The 26,894-nt window shown below is 46.9% G+C and overlaps 1 protein-coding gene across 1 annotated transcript; it reads right to left on the reverse strand.

Annotated features, from left to right (window-relative positions):
- Positions 1-22,346: 22,346 nt before the first annotated feature.
- Positions 22,347-25,883, reverse strand: BARX1 (BARX homeobox 1). The gene is made up of 4 exons (XM_005232412.3): positions 25,533-25,883; positions 23,423-23,711; positions 23,181-23,265; positions 22,347-22,864 (listed from the first exon to the last, which is right to left on the reverse strand). Exons 1-4 carry the CDS (start codon positions 25,735-25,737, stop codon positions 22,700-22,702), a joined length of 744 nt encoding a protein of 247 aa, XP_005232469.2. The 5' UTR covers positions 25,738-25,883; the 3' UTR covers positions 22,347-22,699.
- Positions 25,884-26,894: the final 1,011 nt, after the last annotated feature.

The following is a 26,894-nucleotide window of genomic DNA, read 5'->3' on the forward strand; positions in this document are numbered from 1 at the left end:
CTGGAACACATACAGCCATTTTGACATCTAACACTGATCTTGCAGGCTCTGGAGCAATCAAAAATCCAGAATATACACTAAATTAGGAAATGCCTTTCCTGTTCCATTTTTTCTTCCAGATATTGCATACTTTTAATATCCAATTTATCACTTTGCTTTTCTAATACTGGCATGAGTGTAGATAGATATAAAATATGGGGTGTGTGTATATATAGCAAATATATACTACGTATAGTAATTCTACAGTGAACTTCTGTGACAAGCTGCATTTTTTATCTGAAGAACTTTTTAAAGACACAAATAGGAAGAAACATCAGGCATGAGGATGAGTAATGCATAATTAGCAATAAAGATGGCAACAGCTGCTAAAATCCCCAACAGAGACTTACTTACACAAGAAAGCAGGGTGCTGGAAGAGAACCCTGTTACTGAATCTACTTGCTTTCTTATTTAATTATTTTATATACCTGCAGTTTTCAGTGGCCCAGCCAACGATGCATGCAGAAGCACATAAAAATTCCTCACAGTGCTTCCCTCAGGTTGGCACCCATGGGGCTCTGTCTTTGAGGAAACTCAAAACAGTGAATTGTAGTCAGACTTGCCAATCTTTGTCCAATTTGGGGACAAAAAAAAGATGACAATCCAGAAACTGCCAGATCTTTTCCCCTCCACAATGTGAAATCCAAACACCAAGTAACGTTCTCCCAAACCTGGGGCCCCGTTCGGCAAGACATTTGCGCATTAGACTGGACTCCCATTCAGCATCAGGTGCATCTCCACATCAGTTTTCGGCACATAGTTATTCCAAGAAGGACCATCAGAAACGTTACCATGATGGAATAAGATCTTCTCGCACTAGTACAACCTTAACAGACCTGGGCAGACTTCCAAGGCTTTGGAGTATTGGCCTGGCTGGGAAATGTTTCCAAAAAGCAGAAGCTGATCTAAAACTCCTCCGGGTGACTGTATGACTGAGCCAGCAACGTTCTCTTCTGGGGTTCAGCTCCACAGCAATGTCAGCACAAGGCACCTCCATGAGTCACCCTCTTGCAAAGCCTTTTCCAGGAGGCTGGTTTGTGCACTACATGAACCTCGTGCCAGCCCCTGCATATCGCAACAGAGGTGGGGTGGGGAGCTGACACTAGAGTGACTTAAGTCTGAATCCTGGAAGTGCCTACTATATTATTTCTTTGTTCAGGTGATGGTGTTACTCTATGCAGTGACAGAAATATAATATTCATGTAAATTATACATCAACACTGGCACTCTAAGGGCAAACGCAAATGCCACCTGAGAGCAGAAACCTCTGTAAAAGATTTCTGGCTGCAAACTCAAAGTGTTCTGTGGTGGTTTGGTTTCACATCTCCATTTCTTTCTGGGTACTCAATACCCCCCACGCAGCACTTGTCCTGCTGAGCTCCCACCCACCCCACCTCTGGGACCACAGAAGGAACAGAGCAGCTAATCACAGGTTAAAACACAGCATGGAAGAAGTCAGCAGTTAAACACCACAGCGCATCCCAAAGGGGGTTGCAGCACATGATTAAAAGGTGAGAACACCACAACATTTACTCCTGCAGCAAAGCTTTTACACGTTCCTTCACTCTTCCCGGCCCATAACACCTCAGAGAAATCCACACACCAAGCTAAAGTAGAAATGGGCCTAGAGTAAATCTGTGTATTGTACATGTTGGAAACAATCAGCTCCTGACTGGCTGCCAAGGCACTCAAGAGCTCCACCGAGTAGCTCCGGCCTTTCATAGAAATGTTACTGGCCTCTCACAGAAATCATTTTGAGGCACCTGGGTTTCTCCCTGCTTTGCTCAACTCAGCTAAATTCAGAGTTGCAAAATTTTGCTCATACACTGCCTTTCCTGCAATGGGGCATGCCAACATACCCATTAACCAAAATAAATTCTAAAGTAACACAGACTCCTTCAAGCAAAAAATTCCTATTTCAGATGTTTTCCAAATTTCAAGAAAGCCATGTCCCACAGCAAAAAATATACATCCTCATGAGCATAAGAACTGAGCAAAGAGCACCGCTGCACACTATGTAATTCACAGTATTTGTTGTGTGGCATATTTCATCAACTGTTAATCCTACCAGTTTGGTGTTAAATACCATACTGATGCAAAAAGTTACCTCCCCTGATTTTGGTTAGGGTTTTTTCTTTGGTTTTGGCTGAGTGGGTAGGTGCAATCTAGAGCAATTCTGCTGCTGTCTTTGGTAATCTTCACTGAAATGTTTTTGTGTTTGTTCCTACCGAGGATTCCATCATCCCTACACCATGAAGAAAAAAAAAAAATCTTGGACAAACTGTCCATTTCATGCTCTGCTCTCTTTGAGCACTGGCTGCAGAAATGCAGGTGTTCTGCAAGTAGGACTTGTTCTCTGCAGTCTCTGCTTTCAACAGACAACAAATTTTCATACTTCACCTGACATTTGATTATATTAGTCCTATTTGTTCTTAAAACAAGCCTGAGAAACATTCAAAATCACCTGTTAAGTTACTCTTTTATCCCAAGACATAAGTTCCTTCTAGATCTTAAAAATAAGTGTATAGGGGTATTCCTCCCCACCTCCCCTTTTAAAATTTGCATTCTCAAGATGGTTATTATTAATAGACCACCAGATGATATACAAACTTAGATAACTTACAGAGTAACAACTGAAAACTAATGCCAGATAACACATGCGTGCAAGGGAGCCAGAAGGCAGCGGCCCCGAGCGGGCAGACCAGCCTCCCAGGCACGCTCCTGCCACAGGAGAAGGTTACAACTCATAGCCACTTGGCTGGAATACAAACCGGAATGAATGAAAGACTCTGTGTATGTGTGGGGGACATAAATGTGATATTAATTATTAATTTTGACAAGTCTGAATACCTTAATAATGTATTATTTTAAGCTGCAAGCTTGTTAAAAAGCCATTGAGGCTAAAATGAACCGACTTGCGGCTTGGACTCTCATTCCTCAGCATATAGCAAAATGCACTGTGACAACAAAATGGGCTATGACAGACTTTGGCGAGTGCGGTCTTGTTTTGTATATTTAATAAAGGGCTGATAAATACAATGTTTAAAGTGTAAGGGTTGAAATATATCAGCCAGAGAACACTATGCATTAACCAACCCTTCAAGGCAGAAAAGATGCTTTAAATTAATATTTGCACAAACCTACCCATAAACTTGATTCCCTCCTACTTCAGTACTCTTTAGCATGACACAGGTGCAGATAACATAATTACTTTAACAAAAATGGATTATCTGTGCAGAAAAATGTACCATGAACTAATCCTACTCAATTCTGCAAACTTATTGAGGTGGAAACTATATTAGGTTTCTGCCATGTATTTAAGAGTAACTTACTGGGCAATTTATGATAAGAATTCCAGGAGTATTCAGGGAAGCTTTGCTTTAGACACCACCTGCAGCACAAATACCAAGCACCATTTTAAAACCCACCATAAACCTTTAAAATACTTCCTACCTACAAATCACAGAGCATTTTACACCTGTTCATCAGAGAAAACCTCATAACGTTCCCACAAGTTATGTATTATTATCTTTATTAAGCAGATTTCAGAAAAGAAGGATTCATGACCTTGGACACAAAAGAACTCTTCAGTGCTCCCTCTTGGCACAGATAAAACCATAGGCTTTATCTGAAACTGGTAGGGAGTTGAAAGTCAAAAAAGAAATGTAACATCAGAATAAAGATGGATATATTTTAAAAGTGAATCCAAGTTATTTCTTCCTATCATCCTATACAACTATGGAAAGGTTTGCAAATTTGATTAGTCACACTTTTTTATATTGCAATTTCTAATATGACCACAAACTAACTAGGAAGTTCTCTTATTTCTAAGGACTGTCACAACATTGCCAGTTATCTCCCACCTTGAATCTCACGGTAATCAGGTTATGGTGTTTTTTTCTTAGTTAAGTATAAAATAAAGTTAAAGCTTTAAGTTTCTAACCCTCAGTGGTACAGAGTGAATAGTAAGAGTACAAAGAAGCTTTAAAAAAAAAAAAAGCACATCCCAAACGACTTAAAAATAACAAGTAAAACAATTACCATTTCATTAAACTTTGTGATTCTTTTCAAGCCAGTTTTATGATTCCTGGGAGCTTGACTCCTGATTTTGAGCTGGGATTGACAGTTTTACAACCCATAGGAAATAACAATAGGGTACCTTATACGAAGTCATGCCATTTAGAAATTCAGCCTCTGACGCATAAACATGTTGTCTTGGACATGATATCTGACTAGAAATTAAGAGATATATTTGGGGTTTGAGGAAATAAGAGAGAAAAAAAATATCTTCCTTCTTAATTCTCCCATACACATATACAAAAAAAACCAAAACCTCAAGTTGGTTAACCACTTAATGAAGTCTGGTTTTCTCTAGGCCTTGTTTGCTCAGAAAACAGGTTAAAAAATCAGAAAACAGAAACCTGCATTACCACAAACAGGGATTTTTGTAATAAACTCAAAATTTTGTCAAATCGCTTGTTGCCATTTCCCAAAACCAGTCCTGTCTGCAGGCTAAATAACAGGCTCAAAAACAAGTGCCCCACACCTTCAATTCCTTAGTTGATTCTTTTCTAAGCAGATGCCCTTAAAATATTAACAGCAACATAAAACTTTATTAAAAGATAAAAGCTTGTCTTTTCTGCATAAACAAGGAGCTTGGAAGAAAGGATACATCCAAATTCTATATCCTTTTTGTTCCACTTTGCAAACAACAGAGACCTTGCTATAGCCAGGTCCCTGGCGTAGCTGTGTTTGCAGGGAGCTGCAGTCAACAGGTACCAACCTACGCATTATAGAAGATTTGAAGGACAAAAGCCAAAAAAAAAAAAAATGTACCCAGCAGTATCAGAAGATCAACATATTTATGCCCCAAAAATCAAATCCTCCAGATTTAGGTAGCACACAAAGCCATCATTTTTAAATGATGCAAATTCTTCACCATTCTCTCCAACTTTGCAAATAGTTTGTTTCACGGGAAAAATATGTGGAGTTCTGTCAGTTTACTTCCCAGAAGCTGCAGTCAGATGTTTAGATGGTAATAATAATACATTGGCTAACCTGTATGCACATGCATACTTCATTTTCTGTACCTATTTCCTAGTCCTACTGAATAAAGGTAGTATGAAATGAAAAGAACAGCTGAAACTCAAGCTGTTAAGACATGTAAATACCATTTCTTAAAGAAAATAGATTTATCTTTCCCAGCAGTTACAATAAACATTAACCCTCAAATTATCTGAAACAGTAACACCATTCCATTAAATCCAATTACCAGAATCTCCTATATGGTAATTTGCATTAAATCTAAATCACATATATCACCCAACTGTTCTTTAATAAAGCAGAGCTAGCTCTAAATGTCATCCAAAATCCTGTAAAGGCAAAAAGTGCAACAATTTTCTACCGTTCTGTAAAAACCGTTCTCAAAACTTACCCAGCCAAGCCCTTTAAGCATGTGCAAAATCCATAGCCCTGCTGAAGTCCCAGAACTTTAGACTGTGCTTTTAAAATGGGATTTTTGCCAAGGTAAAGAATGAGATTTTACAGGAACAAAGCAAACTAAAATTTAAGCAAATGCCTAAAAATAGCTGTTTCTTTTGTGAGGAACAGTATTATCGGCTTCTTCCTGTGTGTTCAATTAATCAAAAATATCCTTTTAAACAAGGATTAAATTGCAGTTACTACCAAGAAACTCTAGCAACATATACTATTTAAATGGATTTTTGGACTGAATAAACTCTTGCCTCTGTTTTTATACCCAATTATGAACATAAGAATGTATTTCCCAGTCACATCTGAAAGATGCATAATAAGTGAAATAAATATATGTTCATCTTTCCCTGGAAGATACAGCATTCTTCTGATGTTTTTAATCATGCTTCAAATACTGGGGGCAACTGATCACTCCTTAAAATAAGTGTGCTGCTATAAAAAAAAAAAAAAGGGACTTTTTTTTATCCCTTAAGTATATTACTAAAACAAAAAATCTAAACAACAAGAGTCTGTGGTAGACATTTAACACCTCATGAATTAGATCGAGCTATGTCCCATACAAAAGGTAAAGTTACCCCAGCTCACTCATAGCTCTGAAAACTCTAAGTATTCGCTCAGATGGCGGACAAATGTGTTATCCATTATTATAACACACATGTAGGCATACACAGATGTACAACAGAGTCACAGAGTCAAAACAGTCCCAGCCCCCCTCCCTGGCCTGCAGAACACTCAAGATGCCGTCTAGCTGGTTTCCACATCCTCACGTTCAGCTGGACCGTCCTTACCACAGCTGCCAGCAAGCTCTTCCTTGGTGTCACCAGCCGGTTCTCTCTGACTCTGTGATATTCCATCCCAAGGAGCATGGGAAAGGAGAAACCTCCACTTACAAATACACTCAGAGTTGTTAAAGCCAGTGACTTCCTTTGGGATAATTACAAACTGGTTCAATTACAAACTGGTTCAATTACAATCCGTATCTTGGTCTCCACTCCCTTACCTGATGGATATTAGCTCTAAGACTGTGTTCCCAAACTCACCCCAATTAAGGCAATTAACAGGTGGGATGCAGATGGCTCAGCAGTGGCATGCCTCTCCCACACAGGTGTTTGGTTTTCCATTTTTCAGCTAACCAGCTCAAAATCCTCATCTTCTGGGAGCTGAGGTCTATGCTCATTCCTGAAGGGCAAAAGGACTTTGTTAATCCTCTTCGTTTCCCTCCCCTTAGTAGGGAAGGCTACAGCTTTATTAAAAAAGCAAGATTAAACAGTAACTCTAACATGTAATACAGGTCAGATAGATGGATAAACTAGGGAAGTTCCACATCCTTGGGATGGAGGAGTAAGGCATGCACCAAATGCCACAACAGATATGTAGAAGAGGCTGAAGCCCTCTACTTACCAATGAAATACCTCTCAGACAAAGTGCCTTAACTAAATCCTTGATCCCCAGCTGCAGCTAGCAGAGCAACTTCCACCCTCCCCCTTTCCAAGGGAGGCTAACAAGTTTCCAGCTAGACCCACGTGGACTTTAATTAGATGTGTGAATTCGAACACTTTTGCAGAGAACACTCATTTTCAACTGGTCACTCATAATCTGGGCAAGGATGACACTGGTGGCCTGGAAGTACCTCTTAGACCATCTCCTCTCCAATTTTCTACCAATACATTTTAAAGAACCTTGCTGTTGACATGTGACAAAGGCCAAACTTCACTGTGAAACGACTACCTCATACTTAAAAATTGTGTTCTTTTTGCTACTGTTCCAGCTTCGCATACTAAAACATGGCCCCAGAAGTGGGAGATGAATGTGCTAAGAATCCTTACAATGACAGAACTCTTGAAGTACTGTCAGAAGCCAAATCACAATAATAAATTCCTTGTGACTAGATGAGTTGAGGGTACATCAAGCTACCTAATGAATATTTATTTATTCACATTTCTAAACCACTATTTAAATAACTATGTATTAAGTTATTTAAAAACAAAACAATTTTTAAATTAACCTCTGGGAGCTATGAGTCTTTTGCAAGCAAATAAAACAATCTGAGAAGCTAAATTAATAAAGACAAAAGTCTCAGCAAGTAATCTCTTCCAAAGTTTAGAAAAAGGACATCCAATTATTACAACCTGAAAATTTACTTGCTTAACAGAGACATTTGAATAAGCAGGTTGAAAACTCAATCAAAACAGACAGGAAACCAATAAATCACTGAAGCTAATGACTGCTGACAGAAACCTCTTAAGAAATTACATTTACGTGTAATATGGATAAACATTTACATGTTTATAGCCATTGGACTATTTTAAACACTTTTCAGTAAATATTCAATGAAGTATGATACTATTCCATACTAGACACAAATAACAACACACAAATCAAAATGAGCAGCTGTACTGGAAAACAGAGAGTTATCATCCAGCTTAGGTAAAAAATACCACTTTAAAGATGGCAAGTGCTAAGTAATAACAATACAAAAAAGAAAGCTAAGTCTCGGATTTGATGTCATCCTTGGAAATAAGGACAGCAGCGACTGTCCCAGAAAGAAGTATAATTCTTCAGCTGCACGGTGGAACAAGTCTTCTCTATTTCCAGAGGAGAGATGCAAATTTTTGAAACCGCCCTTAAAAGTGCCATCTCAGTTGGGCAGTCAGAGAAGAGCGTCTGGATGTCACGGACATCAGAACGACATGGTGAAGCATGTTGGCCAGGGCCCACAAGGAAGTTCAATCCACCACAACCTTGATGTTCTTGTTCCATAGCCAAGCAGACAACTTCTGCCTCCAGGGCTGCAAATCCCATGTTTTTCATGAGCACTGGCTGGATTCAATTAAAAAAATAAAATTTAACTACTATAATAAAGGTTTCCGTTAAATGCTAACTACTTGCATCACTAGTACTAAAAGGTCGCCGCGGCTCCCACTGCCAGAACTTCCAAATAAACTAAGCAAACTTGCTTATAATAGCAGGAAGAAATCGGATCTTTCCAAACGCTGAGGCTCAGCCAAATGCATCCCAGAGTCCTGTGTTGCCGTGAACTAGCCAACCGTCGTTTGAACCGAGGCTGGAGCTGGTTTCCACATTGCTTTGTTTATATTGACTGCATTTATGATGCCTCAGAAGTTGCCAGTAAAATATTTATTTAGCAGTTAAAACGTTCTGCAAATGATTTTGCTGTCCCAAAAGATAAATATTTCTCAGCATGCTGAAATGATACATTGATGTTTTTGTTAAGGAAATTACATGTTGATAAAATTTTCTCAGATTACACTTTGCCGTTCCTTTGTATTTGAAGTGGCCACATTAATTTTTTGTGATATTTATTGTAATTGTAAATTGCACTGAGATTAGAAACATTAAACTTACCATAAAATGAAACACATTTCAAGTATTTCCAAGTCATCTATTTAAGGGCTCAAGGACACTTTTGATCCTTCAGGTGGACCGGAGTGCTCTAATCTTACAGGACAAGGATCCAACACAAACCAGAATCCCACTTTAGACTCTTGGGGAGCCATTTTCCTCTCTTCTTCTCGTTTGTTTGGTTTTTTTTTTCTCTTTCCTTCTTTTCTAATACGTTAATACCCAGAACCACTTTGGGGGGTCCCTGTGCTGCAAAATTTCACTGTGAGTCTGAGGTTTACAGTGACTAGACATTTTATGCAGGCCATTAAATAAAAATAGGCACCACACTGCTATCTTCATTCCTTCCTTCAGCTACCTTTAACCTCCAAACAACATTCACATCCATGGGTTCGAGCTTACCAGCCTAGAAGCAACGTATCATTTCTCTAGACAAGGCCGGACACTTGCAAACGAGTGAAGGCTGTTGGTGCTCCAGATCATCAAAATTTCCATTTGTGCCTGCTCCAAGGCATGCAGAGTATCCGAGGTACTCTGTATTGCTGTCAAAAATTTTACTCCAGGATGCAAACACAATCTCAGTGCAACAGCACGGCTCCTAAATGCAGCTTCTGCCATTGCATCACCTCAGCCATGTTGACCGATGTCCCAAACCCAGCTCTCCCCACAGGAAACCTCTGCAACATTTGATGCCAGTCTGTGTCCAAGACACATGGGTGCAAATCCTCTGCAGGTAAGGTCTTCATGTACAGATTGCAAATGGACTGCAGAGCGAGCCCAGGCTCCTGCCACCTCCTATGGTGGCATTACTTGGCCCCGTCATACATGTCAGCCTCCAGGTCAGTTTGTGCTATCAAAATTTCTCCCTGCAATTATAGTATATGTGGTGTCCACTCCAGCCTACACCATAAGCTGCCGCATAATTCTCTTGCAAGTGGTTAACAAGCGGCCATACTTCCACCCAGAGGTGACCACAGACTGAGATCTTCAGGTGCAATGCTGGAACTATCCTGAGTTTTGCATCTGCATTAATCAAGTAAGCTTCGATTTTTTGGCCACTCCTGTATTCAGCATTAATAAAATGAGACATACAAAACCAGATGTCTTCTAATATGAAGGAAGCCAACCCTGGGTTTTCCAAGTATCTGCTGAGGTAGTGTGGCTTACCAAGGAGAGGAGGTAAGCATGTTTGAACAGGCTTAATGCCTCATCTGCTACAGAAATAGTCTCCAAGCAGCTTCATACCTGGCAAGTAAAGTTTTACCAGCAGAATAAGACATCTCACATGATGTATAAATATGCAGAGGTCTGTAGACGTAATTCTGAAAAAGTCTCACACCATACATAAGCAGGCAGAAACATATTCCCATCAGGTACAAAAAAAACCCCACATATTGCAAAATAAAACATTTTTAGTTTGCCTCTCAGATTGCTAGGGTAACTCCATTGTTTCTGTCTTTATTTAAATGTATAATAAATGCTCTTTAAAGAATTTAGGAATTAAATTAGTTTTCAGTGTACTCGGTTGTCATTTTTACATTACCCCTGCCGCTGCATTTTACATGCGTGTGCATGAATGTGCATGGACGGTGTAGGGAAACTTATTTAAAAAGCATGCATAATATAGAAGTAAGGAAAGGTAAAACTGTCCTTATATATTATTTCTTCTCTTCTTGTTCCAAAGAATTTTGCTTGTCTTCATACTTTAAAAAGAATCTACATTTATTTTGGATCGGGGCTGATTTTTGTGTTAACATCTGGTAGGTAAAATCTTAGCCTCATTGAATCCCATGACAAAACTGAAATTAACTTCAAGGACGCTAGTACACTACCTGATAAAAAATTCAATGTCATAGATCTTCAGGTGGTTTTATTACAGAAAAACGCTTGGGTCTCATAAACACCTGTGATACTACCTTCATTTTGTAAGCTCAAAAACTTGGTTCGGGTTTTGCTACTACTATTTCAGGATTTTCTTCTGTATTATATTTTCTTCTTTATTTTGTTTTACATAGGTGTATTTTTTTTTATCATTGTCAAACATTCAGATGTATTACCTGCAGTTTATCCCTCAACCAGAGAAAACTATCTTCAGCTCTACCACAGTCGTCTTCCTTAAATTCTGATCCTCAGTTACATCTTCTGAGAAAAACCAACCTGAATGTGCTACCTGAATGCAGTTAGAATATATTTGCGGAGAACACAGGACACTGCCAGATCCCAGAAATCTATTTCCACTCAAAACAACACTGGACTAAACAGTCAACAGGAAAATATTCTATTTTGGAAACATTTCCCATCTTCTTCACCAGTCTTTTAATGTATCATATTACCTAGGTTTAAAATAAAAACATTTTACCAGCATTTGGAGGGAAGGTTTCTCATATTTGCCCAGGCAAGAAACTCTTTTTTTCCCTCTTTTCTCCCTTTCAGTAGGTTGAGGAGGGAGGAGTGGTTTGTGCCATTTGACTTCAGAAAACATCTCGGAATTCATGAGAATCAATGGGAATTCCCATTCTAGCTGTATTCAGTCCTATTTTTTAAACAGCCAACACAAACTTTTCAATAACAAACTTTGACATCAGTGAATTCCAGCTCTTAAAATGTACAGTTAATGAAAAGAAATTAAGACCAGCTTTATAAATGAACAGGCTTGTAACCACAACCTCTGAAGAGGCTCCCGCCTTTCCCGCCATGTAACGCACAGCTCCATCGCCCAGCCAGCACGTGAACCATAGCCTTGTAGAGCAAAATATTTCGGACTCTCCTGCAGGAATCAAAGTAAATATTCCCCCAGCCATCAGCAAGCCTGAGAGCACTCCGAATCAAAGCTAACCATTAGAGGGCAACCTGATTACATGAGCAGGGGTTATTCTAGCACAAGGGCTGGGTTTCACTCCAAAAACACTGATCTAGGGGATTTAAGATTCCATGGATGGACATGGAATTAAAAAAGCTCTTGATAAAATATATGGAGGAACACAAGCCAGAAGGGTCCGTGTTAGCAGCTGTTGCTTTAAGAAGCACTGTACATGACTACGTAGTCACTGATGCTCTTCAGTTAGAAATTAAACCCACTGCATCTTAAACCAAAGAGTGTGATGAACCTCACTATAGCTCAATGGGTATGACTGACGTGCAGGGAAGGCAGAAAAGGCCAAGGGAAATGATTGCAGAGCTCCATAAAACAAAGATTTGCATGGGGAAAAAGAGAAGGGGCCATTACCTTTATAAAAACGTGTCACCTAAAAATATCAAACGGAATTATCAGGTGGCGATTTAATACAGGAAGTAGTTCTTCACGTATTGCACCAATAACAGAACTTGTTGACAATCTGGCATATACCAGGGACAACTTGGCTGAAAATGACAAATAAATGTAAGAAATGCCTACTAGAGACTAATATACATATCCACTTGTGCCCCGGGAAATTCTTGAGCAACAAAAGACTGTAAAGTGCAACTGCAAGATAGAGGAGCATCACTGTTTGCTTACCTCTTTTCATAACCTTTTCTAGCCCTGCTGCTGACCGCTATCAACTGTAGCGCATGGTCAGAGCTGAGCCACTATTGCAGTCCTTGTAGTCTCAGGAAATTTGCCTTTCTGTCACCCTTCTCTGTAGGTAAATGCTGTTCTTGATGGGGGGGGGGGGGGGGGGGGGGGGGGCACCAAAATGTGGTTGCTTCAGCACACACTGACATCATTAAGGGTTGAAGTGAAGGAGGGAGACTGTAACCTGGAACGTAAAATCCCTGGAGTTATCTCATTACTCATCTTCTAATCATTAAAGTGGTTCTTTCTCACATGTCAGCAGAAACTAGAGGGATCTGAATATAACAAATAACATTGTGCCAGACCCAAATCAAGAACTTGGGCAGTGTAGGGAAAAATACTTCTGATTAGAAATGAAAAGGATGAAACTTGTATTCATGCCATTCCAGACCAATCGTTATTTCCAACCCTCTCATTTCTTTCTAAAATCAAGGAACCAGGATTAAACCTACAGTTCTTTCCTGGGAAGAGAAGCTGCAGCTCACAGGTACAGCAGCTCTATTTATAAAATCTTTGACCCTGGAAATTATGCTTTTCCTTGAAGCTTTCATCTGCATTGAATGCTGTAACAGAATGCATATTGGACAGATTTTGTGGACGCTCAAGGACACGTTTACCACGAATACACTAATAAAAATATCATCAGGGAAAACGCACCTGGAAAATGTGAGATATGTAAACGTAAGGTCAAAGAAGAGGATCCTTGTAGAGTGCCTACATCCAAGCCTAAGAAAACACGGTGGGGTTTTTCATTTTAATAGGGCAGAAAACACAAATATGTGCCACAGTCTTTGACCCAGTTTTGGGTAACGCCAGTTATGGGCTTTCTGGTTATAAAGGTAGTATTTTCATATCCTACCCAAACATAACTATTCCAAATTAATATAGGGATAACATCTCTGGAGTTTGTCTCATCTGAGAGAAGACACTGTGAGGAACCGTACAGAATCAAAAACTTTAGTTACAAAGAAATACTTTTTCTTCCTGGTTTTTTTTTCCATATTCAATCAACAGATCCCATCACAATATGGTTATAAATAGTTCTGTCAGGATGTCAGTTGCTTTTATAAATCTCTTCATAAAGAATAAGGATTGCAATACAAGAAAGAGAACACAATAGGATGACTGTACCCATCTGACATTGCAACACCCAGAAACGTGGACCCTGGTCTGAGTGGAACTCCTAAGTACTAACATAGTATAAATATACCCTAAATATACACTGGACTTATTTATTAATGAGAGCTCAAGACAACACAGAGGTGCTTTTTTGTTGCCCTGTCGATGTTTCTGAGCAGCATTTCCATGCGCATCCTTGTTAAGCACGACCCAAAAGGTTACATGATTTTATGGAGTGAAGGCTGCAAGAAGCTCACAAAAAATGAAAAAGATCTCTTCCTTACCCTCATGACAATCTGCTTTTCATTCTGAAAAGCATCCTCTTCTGAAGTAACAATTAAGCATAATTTCAAAACCTAAAAAATATATTATACAGCACAGTAAAAAGGGCTCTGCTGGAAGAACAAACATCAACGGGTAGAAGGAAAACACAGTCATTTCAAAACTAGGCATATATAAAACTCTGCCTGCATAATCGTGCAAAGCAAGGAAACAAGCAAATGCCTTTTATGTGTTTAGAGGCCTGGAGAACAGAAAACATCACCGTTTTTGAGAAGAGGAATTCACGAGTCTGTAGAGGAGACAGTAGGTATGAGTTTCTGACCGCACAAATGCCACAAACACACTTGCCAATACTACAGCTTTTGGCGGCAGACCATCGCTCTTACACTTCATCTACAGCTTCTTTGGCCACACATCCAGCATTTCTGGACACCCAAAAGCTTGACGCAGGACAACTCATACAATGCATGCTCAGTGGGCTTGTTACCTCCTGGTTCCCTTGGGCTGTATTTGCTCTGTAGACATGGTGAAAGCAAAAGGCAATTCTGGAAATCCAGAGCAGGAATTACACCAGCAACATTTCTATTGCATTTGCATTTGAAGCATTAGAAATACAGGCAAGAGATCCTCATGGAAACCTGTGAAGGTTTTACCATCCAGATATTTCCTGTTCCAATAGGGATGAGAGAACAGCAATATTAATAGGAAATTATCTCTATCAAGGTGGCTGAGAGATGGCTGAAAGATGCCATGCACTGTCTCTGGAGCACATCCCCCAACATCACTTGCCTTACCGAGCTTTCCAAATCTTAACAAACTACATCCCTTTGAAACCAAATACTCTTTCCTGAGTCCTGCTCACACTGAGCCTGTTTTCACACTGAAAATAGAAAATTTGGCTAAAATGACTTTTTGTGAAAACCGTTGCAAATTCCTTAGCTTCCACCCAGAGAACGAGTTCTTTAGAACCACAAGGAGAGATCTTGACTCACAGAACTCTTCCTGAGCGGTGCTGGGCAACACGCTTCCCCTTCAACCCTTGGGTACTGCTTGCGCTTGCTGTAAATGAGTTAAACTACATACTACTTACTTTTCACCCGCAAGCCAGTGAAGGCTACAGACCACTAATTTATGTGTTTATCTAAAGCTTCTGATGTTCTATGTATTTCTTTGAAGTGTTTTGGTTTTGTTTTTTTCAAACTAGGCTGTATTTTTCCCTTTCAACTAAGGATATAAAAGTTAAATTGGTGGGCTTAGCTGCAATTTACACACTGGTAAGTGTAAAGCACTGGCATTTACAAGCCTTCTGTCCCATAGACACATACGTGACAGCTTAGCCAAAAATCTGCAAATATTCATTAAAATTCAGAAGCAAATTCATCCATATTTAGAACTGCTTTACATTTGCTTTCTGCAAATATTTGAGCACTTGTATTTTAATAGTACAAATACTAGTGAAGAATGAATTTTAATTTCAAATAACCACTGAGCTTAAGGTGGTATGTTCCACTATTACGTGCGTGGTCTGTACACTAACACCTAGCCAGTGAGAAACGCCATCTGACCAGGGCACAAGCAGTACTCTGTGACTTCTACAATTAACAGTGCAAAATCTGAATAGGAAATATTTCCACACTCATTAATGCGGAAATTTCACAGCACACCACAGAATTCATAAAACATTACGGTGCCCTTTAAACCTTACCTATGGCAGTAATAAGCCTCAAAGAGCTAGAATGAGAGGAGGGAGGCTCTGAACATGTGCACAGACTGGCACAAAAATCCTGCATTTTGCATTGATTGAACAGGCCTTATGAGAATTTCTGCTTAAGAGATGGGAATATTCAGCAACCCAGCTCTCACTTTTAAAGAAAGTAAAACATCCATTAAAAGCAATTTTAATTTAGACAAGGTGTTACTTCCATATTTCAGCAAATTATGCAATTAAGGGGGAACATAATGTGAAATTATTTAGGTTTATGTTAAATTCTTAAATACTGGTGTTTAAACTTTAGTAAATACCTCAGAAAGTTTGCTTAGCAGCATTAATCCTGTGGAATCCCTCTAAGACCTTGTAATCAGTCAAGCAGCAGAGAAGGAAAAAGCCTGTTAGCTCAAACTGAACAGCCAGCTTCTCCCTCACAGATCTTACCATGATGAAAAAAAAAATGTATTTTGAGAGAACCTTCCTTGCCAGCTGAAGTTTGACTTGCATTTTGCGAGATCTACTGCCATATGTAGATTTTTACCCAGAACACTTCCCTGACATAATATTCGTACTACACAAACCACAAGTTTGGGAGTTGGAGTTTTGTGCTTTAATTTCTGTAAAATGGCCCAGTGTAGTGTCTGGGAGTCTCTTTCTCCCGGTTATTGTAATACTGTGTCTTCAGAAAGACGTCAAAGTTCCTAGGACAGGCAGTTTTCAGTGTATGAATAACTACTGCACATCTGACTATTCTCTTCCAGGCTCTGTTTACCCTTTATTTTCTTTGTCGTCATGGAATGTCACTGAGGTCTAGGCATCCTGCATAAGCAAGCAAGCTTTTAGGCTAGCAGCTAGGAAGTATCAGGCTGGATACCACTGTCATAAGTTTTTAGCATAATTTTTCACTGCAAGTCTTGCCTGAGTAACTTTTGAGTATGAATGAAAAAGGAAGCTTTAAGCCTATCTGCACTTGAGCTCAGCAGGCAATCTCTTTAACACTAACTCAAGGGTTTCCTCCTTCAACAGTACTATCCATTTAGACATAATCCACTAACTTCAATATCTATTTGGAGAGTGAATGTACACTGCCTAACACTCTTTAAATTAACTATCTGGGGGGAAAATTGTGTCGAAAAAATGAAATCTTCTCATTCCAGCTAATACTCAAACTTTAGACAGAGATCCATCTTCTTTTACTCATTTGGCTTATATGCCATTTCAGTTCTGGAAAGTTTCCATATTCCCATCCTAAAAAAAATATTGTTTAGAAACACTACAAGCTTATTTTTGCAGTTTGCTAATATAGGTGCAGTATAAACAATGGATTTGAGGATCTTGCAGAGGAAGAAACCATTTTATACATAATCTTGTTTTAATGAACTCTGTAAACTGATGAACCCATACAAGACACTGATTGTGACTTTTTCCATCAACACAAAGCTGCGTGGATAAGAGCATGTACTTTTAACGTATGCTGTGAAACCCACTGCCTACTGATGCAACAGTCATCGCCAATTTCATTAAAGGTAACCATCCATATCCCAGAGCCTCAGTTCTGGCAAATTTCCTATAGATTTCATAGAAAAGTTTAGCCAAGCAGAGATAATAGCATCAAGAGCCATGTTAGCATGTTTAATGCGAACTTGCCCTGAACCTCGTTTACACATTACCCAGACAAATTTCATGGAATACGGCACTCAGCATTTAGATTTTATCTACTATACCAGTCAGCTGAAACAACCAAACACTTAATGACTTCAATCTAACATTTTGGATTAAGACAAACATCTAATAACAGTACTTCACATGCTAGTTGATGATCCTTAGAGAAATTAACTGAAATCAGTAAATCATATTGATTATATTTTTATCCAATATGGTGATAAAAAATCCCAGATAGGTGTTAACTTTTTTCTCCCCAGGTCCAAGGAGGCTTAACCCACCCCAGCTTCATCTCAGCATGCACTGAGTGCACACAGTACTAGGTGGTGTATTTTATTAGTGCCTGGGGGGTGCAGGCTGCAGCTACCTGCAGCATCCTCCTCCATCCTCCCTGCATCCCTTCAAAACCCCTGCATCCCACCCCCTACTCCTCCATCCTCCCTGCATCTCCCTCCAGCTTCCCCACCCATCACCCTCACATCTCCACTCATCATCCCTGCATCCACACACACTCACCCTGCATCACGTATTCACCCCTCACACCCCTCCACATCCCTTGATACCATCTCCCACTCACTGTGCCTCTCCCACACACACTCTTGCATCATCCCACACTCTCCTCCACCCTCCCATCACAATCCTCCGCACCCCTCAGTACTCCCCCATGCATCCCACATCCCCCTCCATCCTCTCCATAGTTCCCCACCCCAAAACTTCCAGAGGGGAAAGGGCAGCATCACGACCAAGTTTCCGGGTTTTTTTTGATGGGGAGTATCCATAATGTGTTGCTCTAGGAACAATTTTTCTTTCAGAAGAGCTCAGCAGATGTCTACTTGCCTTGCAGGTGCAGAGCAGAGAATCGATGCACGGCTGCTCACCCCAGCAGCGGGACATCCCCTCACAACACTGGCACAACATCCAATCCATCCCTGCTGGAACAAGCACTCCTGCACTTTTACCTCGATGTAAACACCATGTCATCAGTCTTAGAATCCTACCGCTCCATGGAGCTATATTTAAATTGACATTGACGAAAATGCAGAACGTTTCTTCAGTTTCCCTGAGATGCTTCATAAAAAGGGCATTTAGGGTGTTTGAATTGGAAACTCATCTGAATGGATTTTTGTTGAGAAAATCATCATAATGTTTGCCGATTAACTGTGACCCTATTAGCATTCAAACATGGGAAGAACCCACTTTTGGTGCTGCTTTTCCAGCCCTCAGTCTACACCCTTCTACCTTGTTTACAGAGAAAACATATGCTGTTTTACCTGTACTGGTGTAATTTAAATGGTAGAATTCCCTAACATGAATGCATTTCTGCCAGAATAAATGTGTTATACCAATACAGCTTACTTATTTACAGAAAAGGGAATAAACACCAGGTGTATTAGCTACAAGTATGCTTTATTGGCCCCAGAATTATACAGCACTGGCAAAGGACCCTTGAGGCAGGGGGCAGCTTTTCTGGCAGCTGTGCTTTGGGGTGCTCCAGAGTGAGATTATTCCTGCAGGCAGAACTGAGGAGAAATCACAGCACTGAAGAAAGTCACCCAGATCTTCCCCAGGGCTCTTGTCAGACACCTCTGAGTGTCTGGGCTGACACAGCTCTCCTGTGTCTTCATGCTGAAGTACGAATGTGGGTATCACCCATCACAGCCTAACAGCATCCGCACTGGTCCATTACAGCTGTGAAAGGAAATTAGAAAATAAAGCAATTATGCTGCACCAACAAAAACTATCCATCAGCACCAAACCCATGTGCTGGTGAGGCCTGCTGTAATTTCCTTGTAGGTGCTTACTGCCCCATGAAGGTTACTGATGCTGGTCAAGGTTTGAAGTCCTGTTTGTGAATGCACTCGGACATTACCAGAAGGCATTGGGAGGACTGTCACCGATAGCCAGTGGCCTTTGCTTTTCTAAGAGGTGACACCTCGCTGGGACCCCTCTGCTCCCAGCTCTGAGCTGCTGTCACTGAGGAGCAGTGCCACCCCAGCCAGCCCAACAGGCAGCCTACCCTGCGGAAACTAAACTTTAACAATAAATAATACAGAAACTCATTAAAAGAGAGAATAAGTTACAAAAAAAAAAAAAAAGTGTTTTACAAGCAAAAAACCACTGGTCAGGTATATTGTCAGCTACTTCTAACAGACTTCCCATGTGACTGAGAGGACTTTGGGCTTTACTAGCATCGGTGACAGAGCAGGGAGGGCCCCTCGGCTCAGCACACGCGCCCTCCACACTGTAACCGGCTGCTTCCAAGGCCAAAGTTGGCCATTAAAGCTGTTACTACCAAAAAATGTTTCTAGGCTGGCGGCTACAAGCATGGAGCCCATTAAAGCAGAGGTCACGGTGCGCTGCTGGAGGTACAGTGTTTTCATTCATAGAGTGTTTACACGTCCAAATATACTCGCTGGGGTTTGCTTACCAACAGCGTGAGCACAGCCCGGCCCGCCTGGCCGTGTCCCGCGGGGGGAGCGCGGTGCCCGCCCTGCTGGCCGCCGCCTGGGGCCCGGCCCCCGGCTCCCACTCGACCCACGGCTCCCACCCGGTCCCCGGCTCCCACCCGGCCCCCGGCTCCCACCCGGGCTGACCTGCCGGAGGGGAACGCTGGGCGGCAGATGGCAGGCGGAGGGCCGGGGAGACCCCGGCCGGCTGAGACCCCCGCGAGCAGCACCACGCCGGGGGCGGCTCTCGGGCATCGGCCAAGGGGCGAGGGAAGCCCCCCCGAGCGCCCGGCGGGGCTTTTCCTACCGGGGGCCGGCAGAGGAGAAACATTTTCCGCTGGATCCTCCGGGAAGCGCGAAGCGGCCGGTGCCCGAGCCCCGGCGAGACGCCCCTGCGCGGGTGCGCAGCCTGCACTGCCCCGGGCGCCCGCCGCCAGCCCGGCGCTCCCGGGAATCGGGGCAGCAAGGGGCGGTGAGCGAGGGGCGGTGGCCGGAGGGAGCCCCAGCCGCCCCGGGAGCAGCCCCCAGCCCCGGGCCAGGCCGGTCCTCGCTGCGCGGCCCCGGCTCCGCAGCAACGTGCAGCCCCAAGCCTGCCGAGACCCCTCCTTGCATTTCTCTCTCGCTGCCTAGGAGAGAAAGAAAAAACCAACGCAAAAAACCACCACACACTAAAATCACTTTCCTTATTTAATGCCTTTATGATCTGTGAAAAATAATCGCTTTATGGTCTGCGAAAAATAATCACTTGTCCGCCACTTACTCAAATGTGAAAAGAAAATATTAACATTATATCATAAGCACGATAGTAATAACCGACGCCTACTCTTTCCAAATCTCTTTAGCATGGGTGATGGACGCAGCTTGTCATTCTGTTAATTTAGGTTAATGCGTCAGTGAATCTACCTTTTAATTAAAAACGGCTGCTGTTTTCACGTGCACTGAAGTCGTCAGCCTGTAACCTAACCAGAAACAATAGCCAAAAATGAAATAAAGCGACAAAGTCCAACACCCGCCGTGCCCTGCCCGCGCCGGGGGACCCCGCAGCCCGCCCGGGCTCTGCCCGACCCTCCATCTGCGCCACCGCCGCCTTCCCCCTCCCCAGCGTCAATCCTTATCCCCAGGTTAAATAAAACATATATTTAAACAAGCATTTCGTTTGAAATAAGTCATTTTTCGTGTAAGAATATGAGCTTGCTTCCTGTTGCAAGGGCCGTATCCTGTGCTTACAAACAGCCCATCACTCATCCCGGCAGTTTATTTAACCTGGGATTGAGGAAGCCACCCCCGAGCATCCCCCAAGCGGGGCCGAGGTACCCGCCGACCCTCCGCTCCCCTCCTCACCCCTCGCGGCAGTAGGTCCGGACCCTGGAGCGTGGCGAAACGGCAAACGAGGAAAACTGGGAACGACCGTGCCAGGAACCGGATGCCTTCAGCGCGGCTTCACCTCGGCGCCCGCCGAGGGCTTCACCGGTGGCAGGCTGGGAGCTGGCAGGCTCGAGGCGATTTTTAATTAAAGCTCGTAAATCTTGCTAGCGCGGCTCCTCTCCCGCCGGGACGCGGCCGTTCCGTGCCGGTAGCGAGGGCTGGAGGCGTTACCGACAGCCGGCTCCAGCGCGGGGCTGTGCCACGTTAGAGGTGGACCTACCGCCCCGGAGACGGGGCGTCCCAGCACCGCCGTCGTAACCTGCCTTTGGGGCACCCCTGGGGGCGGGGAGGGAGGCACCGACAAGCCCCAGAGCCCATGGCTGCTAATTACCACCTTTAATCGGGAGGCCCGCCTAACTGGCATCCCTGCAGCGGGGGCTCAGAACGGGCCCCCGGCCCTGCCCCGCCGATCCGCGCCCGCCCGCCGGTCACTTCCACAGCCTCGCAGCACCGCGCAGCACCGCCGGCCCCGCTCCCCTCGCTCTCTGCCCCTCGCCGTTCTCTGCGGTCCTTTTGTTTTTTAGCGGGACGGCGGTAATTGCATGTCTCGGTAGATGCTCTATAATTTGGTATCTCGATGGAAAATGTACAGCAGGGACTCGGGGAAAACAAGTAAGAAAAAAAAAAAGTAAAAAAGCAAACCGCACGATTTCGTGCTACGTCGCAGAAGTTCCCAAGGAGCCCGGGAGAGCAGCGGCGCCGGGCCTGGCCACCCCCCGGCCGGGCCGTGCGGGCTCCGTGCGGGCCACAGGGGCCGGCAGTGCGGGTTCGGCCGTGCTGCCCATCGGGAAGTGCTCGCTCAAAGCCGCTCAGCGCCCGATGCCGTCGGACACCCTGCTCCACGCTGCCCCGGCCGCGTTTAAAAAAAAAAATAAATCATGATTTCGGATTAACAGAGGGGAATCTAATGAAGTTATTGGATAGCGATTAATGTATCTTTAAAAGGCGAAAGGATCCAAATTGGCCCCAGCAAAGACTGCGAGCCGTGCCTCTCCCGGCCACAGGCAGGCCGAGCCGTCAGGGAAAACGATGGGAGAATCCGCCCCGGGACCGGCCGGGACAGCACCGCACTTTGTTCCGTCCTTGCAGATCCGCCTGCGAACTTGGATTCGAATCTCTAACCTGCCTCCGTGGGAAGAAAAAAAAAAAAATTTCAAAAGCACTAGGTTACTCCGAGCAATAGTTCATAAAATACTTTATTGAAATCAAGTAAATATCTTCGCATTAATAAAACCGAACATAAAATGCAGTTTTCGAATAACTAGGGGCACCACAGGGTTTTAGACAGCGAGTAGATGTGAAAGGTGGGATCCAGTGTCCTGGCCCCTCCGGGCCGTCGCACAACACAGCGTCCGTGGCGCAGCGCTCCGCAGGCGCGGAGAGGAGCGGCGGGGCGGGGTGGGGTAGGGGGGAAATGGGGACGCGACCGACCAAAACGCCCAGTTCACCGGAGACCGAAGACGACCGCAGCCTCTGACCGTGCCGCCCTCCGTCCGCTAGCCCGGGCCGCCGCGGGCGGGGCGGAGAGGTGCGGGGCCGGCGGCGGGCTCGGCGGGCAGCGCCCCGGGGGCGGCCGGGGCCGGCGGCGGTGGGGCCGGGCGATCACCCTCACTCCTCCTGGCCGACCTCGGCCGGCGAGCCCAGGCTCTCGGGCGGCTTCTCGGCGTCCCGGGCTCGCTCCTGCTCAGAGAGCTGCTCGCTGCTTGGGATGGAGTTCTTCTTGGGGCGACCCTTGGGCTTGGTGGGGGACTCCAGGCCGCCCCCCTGCAACACCTGCGAGGCGAGGAGGGGGGCACCCCGGTGAAACCGTGCTGCCATCAGCCCGAGGCGAGAGGAACCTCCCTCTCCCCCGTCCCCTGGAGCAAAGCACGGCGTCCGGGCCGCACCGCGGCTGCCGAAGCGGCTTCTCCCGGCCTGCGCCTGTCGCCCTCCGCACCCGGGGACCGAGCCGCGTTATTATTGTGATTATTATTGTTATGATTTGGCCAGGGCCGACATGCAGAAGGACGAGCCCGCGGGCCTCCGTTCCCCGGCGGGGCGCGGACCCGGCGCGGTGCAGTGCGCAGAAGGGGCGGACTCGGGCACTTACTATTTTCTTCCATTTCATGCGCCTGTTCTGGTACCAGGTTTTCACCTGGAGCTGGCTGAGCCCCAGCGATTCGGCCAGGTCTATTCTGCGGACGAGAGAGAGAGAGGCGGTGAGCCCCGGCAGTTTTCGTCTCGGCTGGCAGCTTTCCTCCTTTGCAGCTTTCCTTCTTTTTGAGGAAAAACGAGCCCCCATCCCCTCCCGTCCCGTCCCGCCCCCGGTCCGGAGTGTGCGGCATCGCCTACCTGTCGGGCGTGGAGAGGTATTTCTGCTTCTCGAAGCGCTTCTCCAGCCCCATGAGCTGCAGCTCGGTGAAGACGGTGCGGCTGCGGCGCCCTTTCTTGGCCTTGCTGCCCGGCTCCGGGGGGGCCGGCTCCAGCTTGCCGCGGAGGTGCAGCTCCAGCGGGAGATGGGGCGAAGCGGAGCCGCCCTGCAGCCCCGACCCGGCAGCCAGCAGCGCCGAGCCCAGCCCCGAGCACCCCAAGGGAGCCAGCGGGAACTTGAACACGGCGGCCGGCTCCGCCTTCAGCACCGCTGCGGGAGAGAGGGGCCGTCAGCGTCGGGCAGCCCCCGGGACCCCTGGGGCTGCAGGGAGCCTCGGTTTCCCCGGGGATCAGGCCTGCAAGGAACCCCCGGCCCTTCTCCTTTCTCGGCAACGACGCAGCGAGGCGGAGCGGAGCCGGCCGGGTGCGGGACCCCCGGGGCGCGTGTCGGGGCCGACCCTGCCCGGGTGCCACTCGACTCCGCCGCCTCCGCGGTACAGGGTCACGTTTTACCCTTCAACCGGCAGCTGCTAATTGCTGAATGACTCGGGCGGTTACAAGAGAAAATAGTTTAAACCAACCGAAAAGCGTTCCCTCCAGTGCCACCCGACAGCTGGGGGATCCGGTCACGGTCCCGAGTTTCCCTCCCCAGCAGCTTTCAGGACACTTTCGACCGAGGAACAACCTATATCCCTCTCCGTGAACCGCAGCCCCAGGATTTTGCTATGAAGACGCACCCGGGGACAGGACAGGGAAAGTTTCAAAACGGAGCGTCTCTATCCCCGAGGATGCTGCTGCAGGCACGTCCGTGCCGCTCTCGGCCCAAGCCGCGGCCACGCAGCCACCTCGCTCCCCGGCGGGATGGGGCCGCTCCGCGGCGCGGGTCGGCTCTCCCCGGCACGGCACGGCGCGGCTCTGCTCGCCTCGGCTCTCCCCTGCCCGGCCCGGCGCGGCTCGGCTCTCCCCTGGCCGGGCCCGCGGACCCCGCGCTGCTCCGCAGCCCCCGGGCCTGCTTGCCCGGCGCTCCCCGCCAACACAGGCGAGAGAGAACAAGCCCGGTGGCCCGAGAGGGACTTTCAGAGGCGCCTCTGCAGGCTCCCGCCGCTCGGCCTAAGCAGAAATTGCCTCAGCTCCTCCCAGGGCCTGATCCTGCCCCGGCTGAACGCGGCGGGAGCTGAGCCATGAGGGCTATAAAGAGCCTTTTATCTGGTCCACCATTTCAAATAGTTCTGCCCGTCTTGAAGATAATACTCATTTCCAGATATTCTAACATATCTAACGTGCTCCCTTGTTACGAGGCGCCACGCTTTCCTTTCTCTGTTAAAAGCAGAACAAGAAATTGTTCGTTTCTATAGATAAAGAGCGATGTCTCCGCAGATGAAGATGGCTTGGGAAATGAAAGCTTTCGCGAGCACACACTAAATACTGGCGTTTATAATTTTTTAAATATTGGTGTTAAAAAAACCAAACAACAAAACTATGCCGTTAATGCACTGCATTTGTCCTCAATACTATATCAGACTGGGTAGAGCACGCTGGCTCCCGCTTTAAATAAATCTATCTATATATAAATGCGTTATATAGAGAAAATAATATATAAAATATAAATATCTGTTGGGTTTCTAGCTAAATCTGTGTCCGCAGAGCACTGTGCCGCCTCTTGCAGCCGCACAGATAATACACCCCACTGCCTCAGGCTCCAGCAATCCACGCCTCATCCAAAAACGCGGGGGTAAAGCTCAACGACAACGGTCTCCCCGTGAAATTCAGCGGCCAGTTTGTGCAAGCGGCGTCCGAGCCCCGGAGCCGCTTTCCCCATCCGAGCCCGGGGCAGCGCCCGGCCGCGGGCCAGGAGCCTCCCGGGCACGGCCAGCACCGCCGGCCCCGCGCGCGGCCGGCATAGCCCGGCGGCGGCGTTTTAGGCAAAATTCACGAGGTTTTCTTCAAAGGGACCGGCTCTAAAACGCGCTGCGGCGCCCCGGCGGGATCGCCTCCCCGCCTGGCCGCCCCGCTCCCGCAGCCCGCTCCCCCCCAGCCGCGGGAGCCCTCGGGGCTCGGGGCGGGGGGGCTTCCCCCCCCCCCGGGGACGTACCGAGGTGGTTGTGGTACGGCCGGGCGGAGAGCAGAGCCTGCACCCCGAACTTGAGCAGCTCCCCGGCCTGCGCGGCCCCCTTGGCCTCCGGGGGGTCGGTGAGGATCTCCTCTATCATGAAGCTGCGGTAGCGGTGCGAGCGGTGGTCGGGGAAGGCTTCGGCCGGGAAGTAGTGCGCGGCCCCCAGCTCCAGCGGGTGCTGCATCCTCGCCGCCGCCCGGGCCGGGGCGGGGGGGGGAGCCCCGGCCGCCGGGCCGCCCTAGCGCAGCCCCCCGGCCGGCGCTGCTGGCAGCCGGGCAGCGGGGCGTCCCGCGGGCGCTCTGCCCATCGCCCCGCCGCCGCCCCCTACCCTGCCCCTGCCCCTGCGGGCCGGGCCCGGCGCGGCCCCCCCAGTGCGAGTGGCCCTGGACCGCCCTGAGCAGCGCGGCGGGCCGAAGCCGTTACCGCCGCATGCACGCGGGGCGCGGCACCGGGGAGCGTCTCTCCGCCCCGGGACGGCGGGCAGCGGCCTATTATACCGCCGGCCCCGGCGGGGCTGTCAGCGCTGCGGGGGAGGGCGCGGGAGGGGCTGCGGAGGAAGGAAGGGGCCGGGGCGGGCGAGTACCTGGAAGCGAGAGGTTACAGCAGAGCATTTGATCCCCTGCCACAGAAAGCAAATTAGCCTTTCTGCCCGCCGCGGGAGAGCAGACACCCAAACAAGCGCTAGCCCCTTCGGAGGGCAGCCCCGGGCCCGTCCTCGTCCCCATCCCCGTCCCCGTCCCCTCGCGAGGGAGCCACCCGGCCGGAGTGGGGGGACGCACGGAGCCACCCCCGGGGACCGCCCCGCCACCTGCCCAGGCCGCCCGCCCCCAGGGCCGGCTCCCCTCGGGGGGCCCAGCCCCGCCGCCCCGGCCGTGGACTCGCACGTCCCTCGCTGGGGAAGGGGCCCCGCCGGCGGCTCGGAGCCCTCGGGCAGCTCCGGTGGGGCGGCCGGGAGGAGCCGGGCTCGGAGGAGCTGGAGCTACCGCTCTGCGCTCGGAACTGCCCGTCGAGGGGGCCCCCAGCCCCGGGCTCCCTTCGGGCCTCGGCCAAATCGCTGTAAACAACGGCAAGGAGCCGGCCAAGGAACGAAACGAAACACGGTGCGAAGCGCAGCGTTTCTCTTGACTTTTGTAGCCTTTTCACCAACATTTTGCTCGGTACAACGGGATTCGTTTAATTCCTCTTTAGCCTGTGCTACGCAATTCAGCAGATAATTAAATGAGCCACCCCTACTCATTACTGATGTGCTTGATGCGAGATTTATGTGCGAGAGTCCCAGCGCTCATAATCCCCAGCAGAAAACGCAGGCATCAACAGGGGAGGGGGGGCCAGGGCCAGCGG

This window comes from Falco peregrinus, chromosome 5, assembly GCF_023634155.1.
Source record: "Falco peregrinus isolate bFalPer1 chromosome 5, bFalPer1.pri, whole genome shotgun sequence".
Classification (NCBI taxonomy): Eukaryota; Metazoa; Chordata; class Aves; order Falconiformes; family Falconidae; genus Falco; species Falco peregrinus.

Excerpts from the sequence above, each read along its gene's own strand:
- BARX1 (XM_005232412.3), bottom strand. The coding sequence starts at position 25,737 with ATGCAGCACCCGCTGGAGCTGGGGGCCGCGCACTACTTCCCGGCCGAA. Across the intron at positions 23,712-25,532 it reads GCCGTACCACAACCACCTCG|CGGTGCTGAAGGCGGAGCCG; the intron begins GTACGTCCCCGG and ends TCTCTCCCGCAG. Across the intron at positions 22,865-23,180 it reads GCATGAAATGGAAGAAAATA|GTGTTGCAGGGGGGCGGCCT; the intron begins GTAAGTGCCCGA and ends CTCGCCTCGCAG.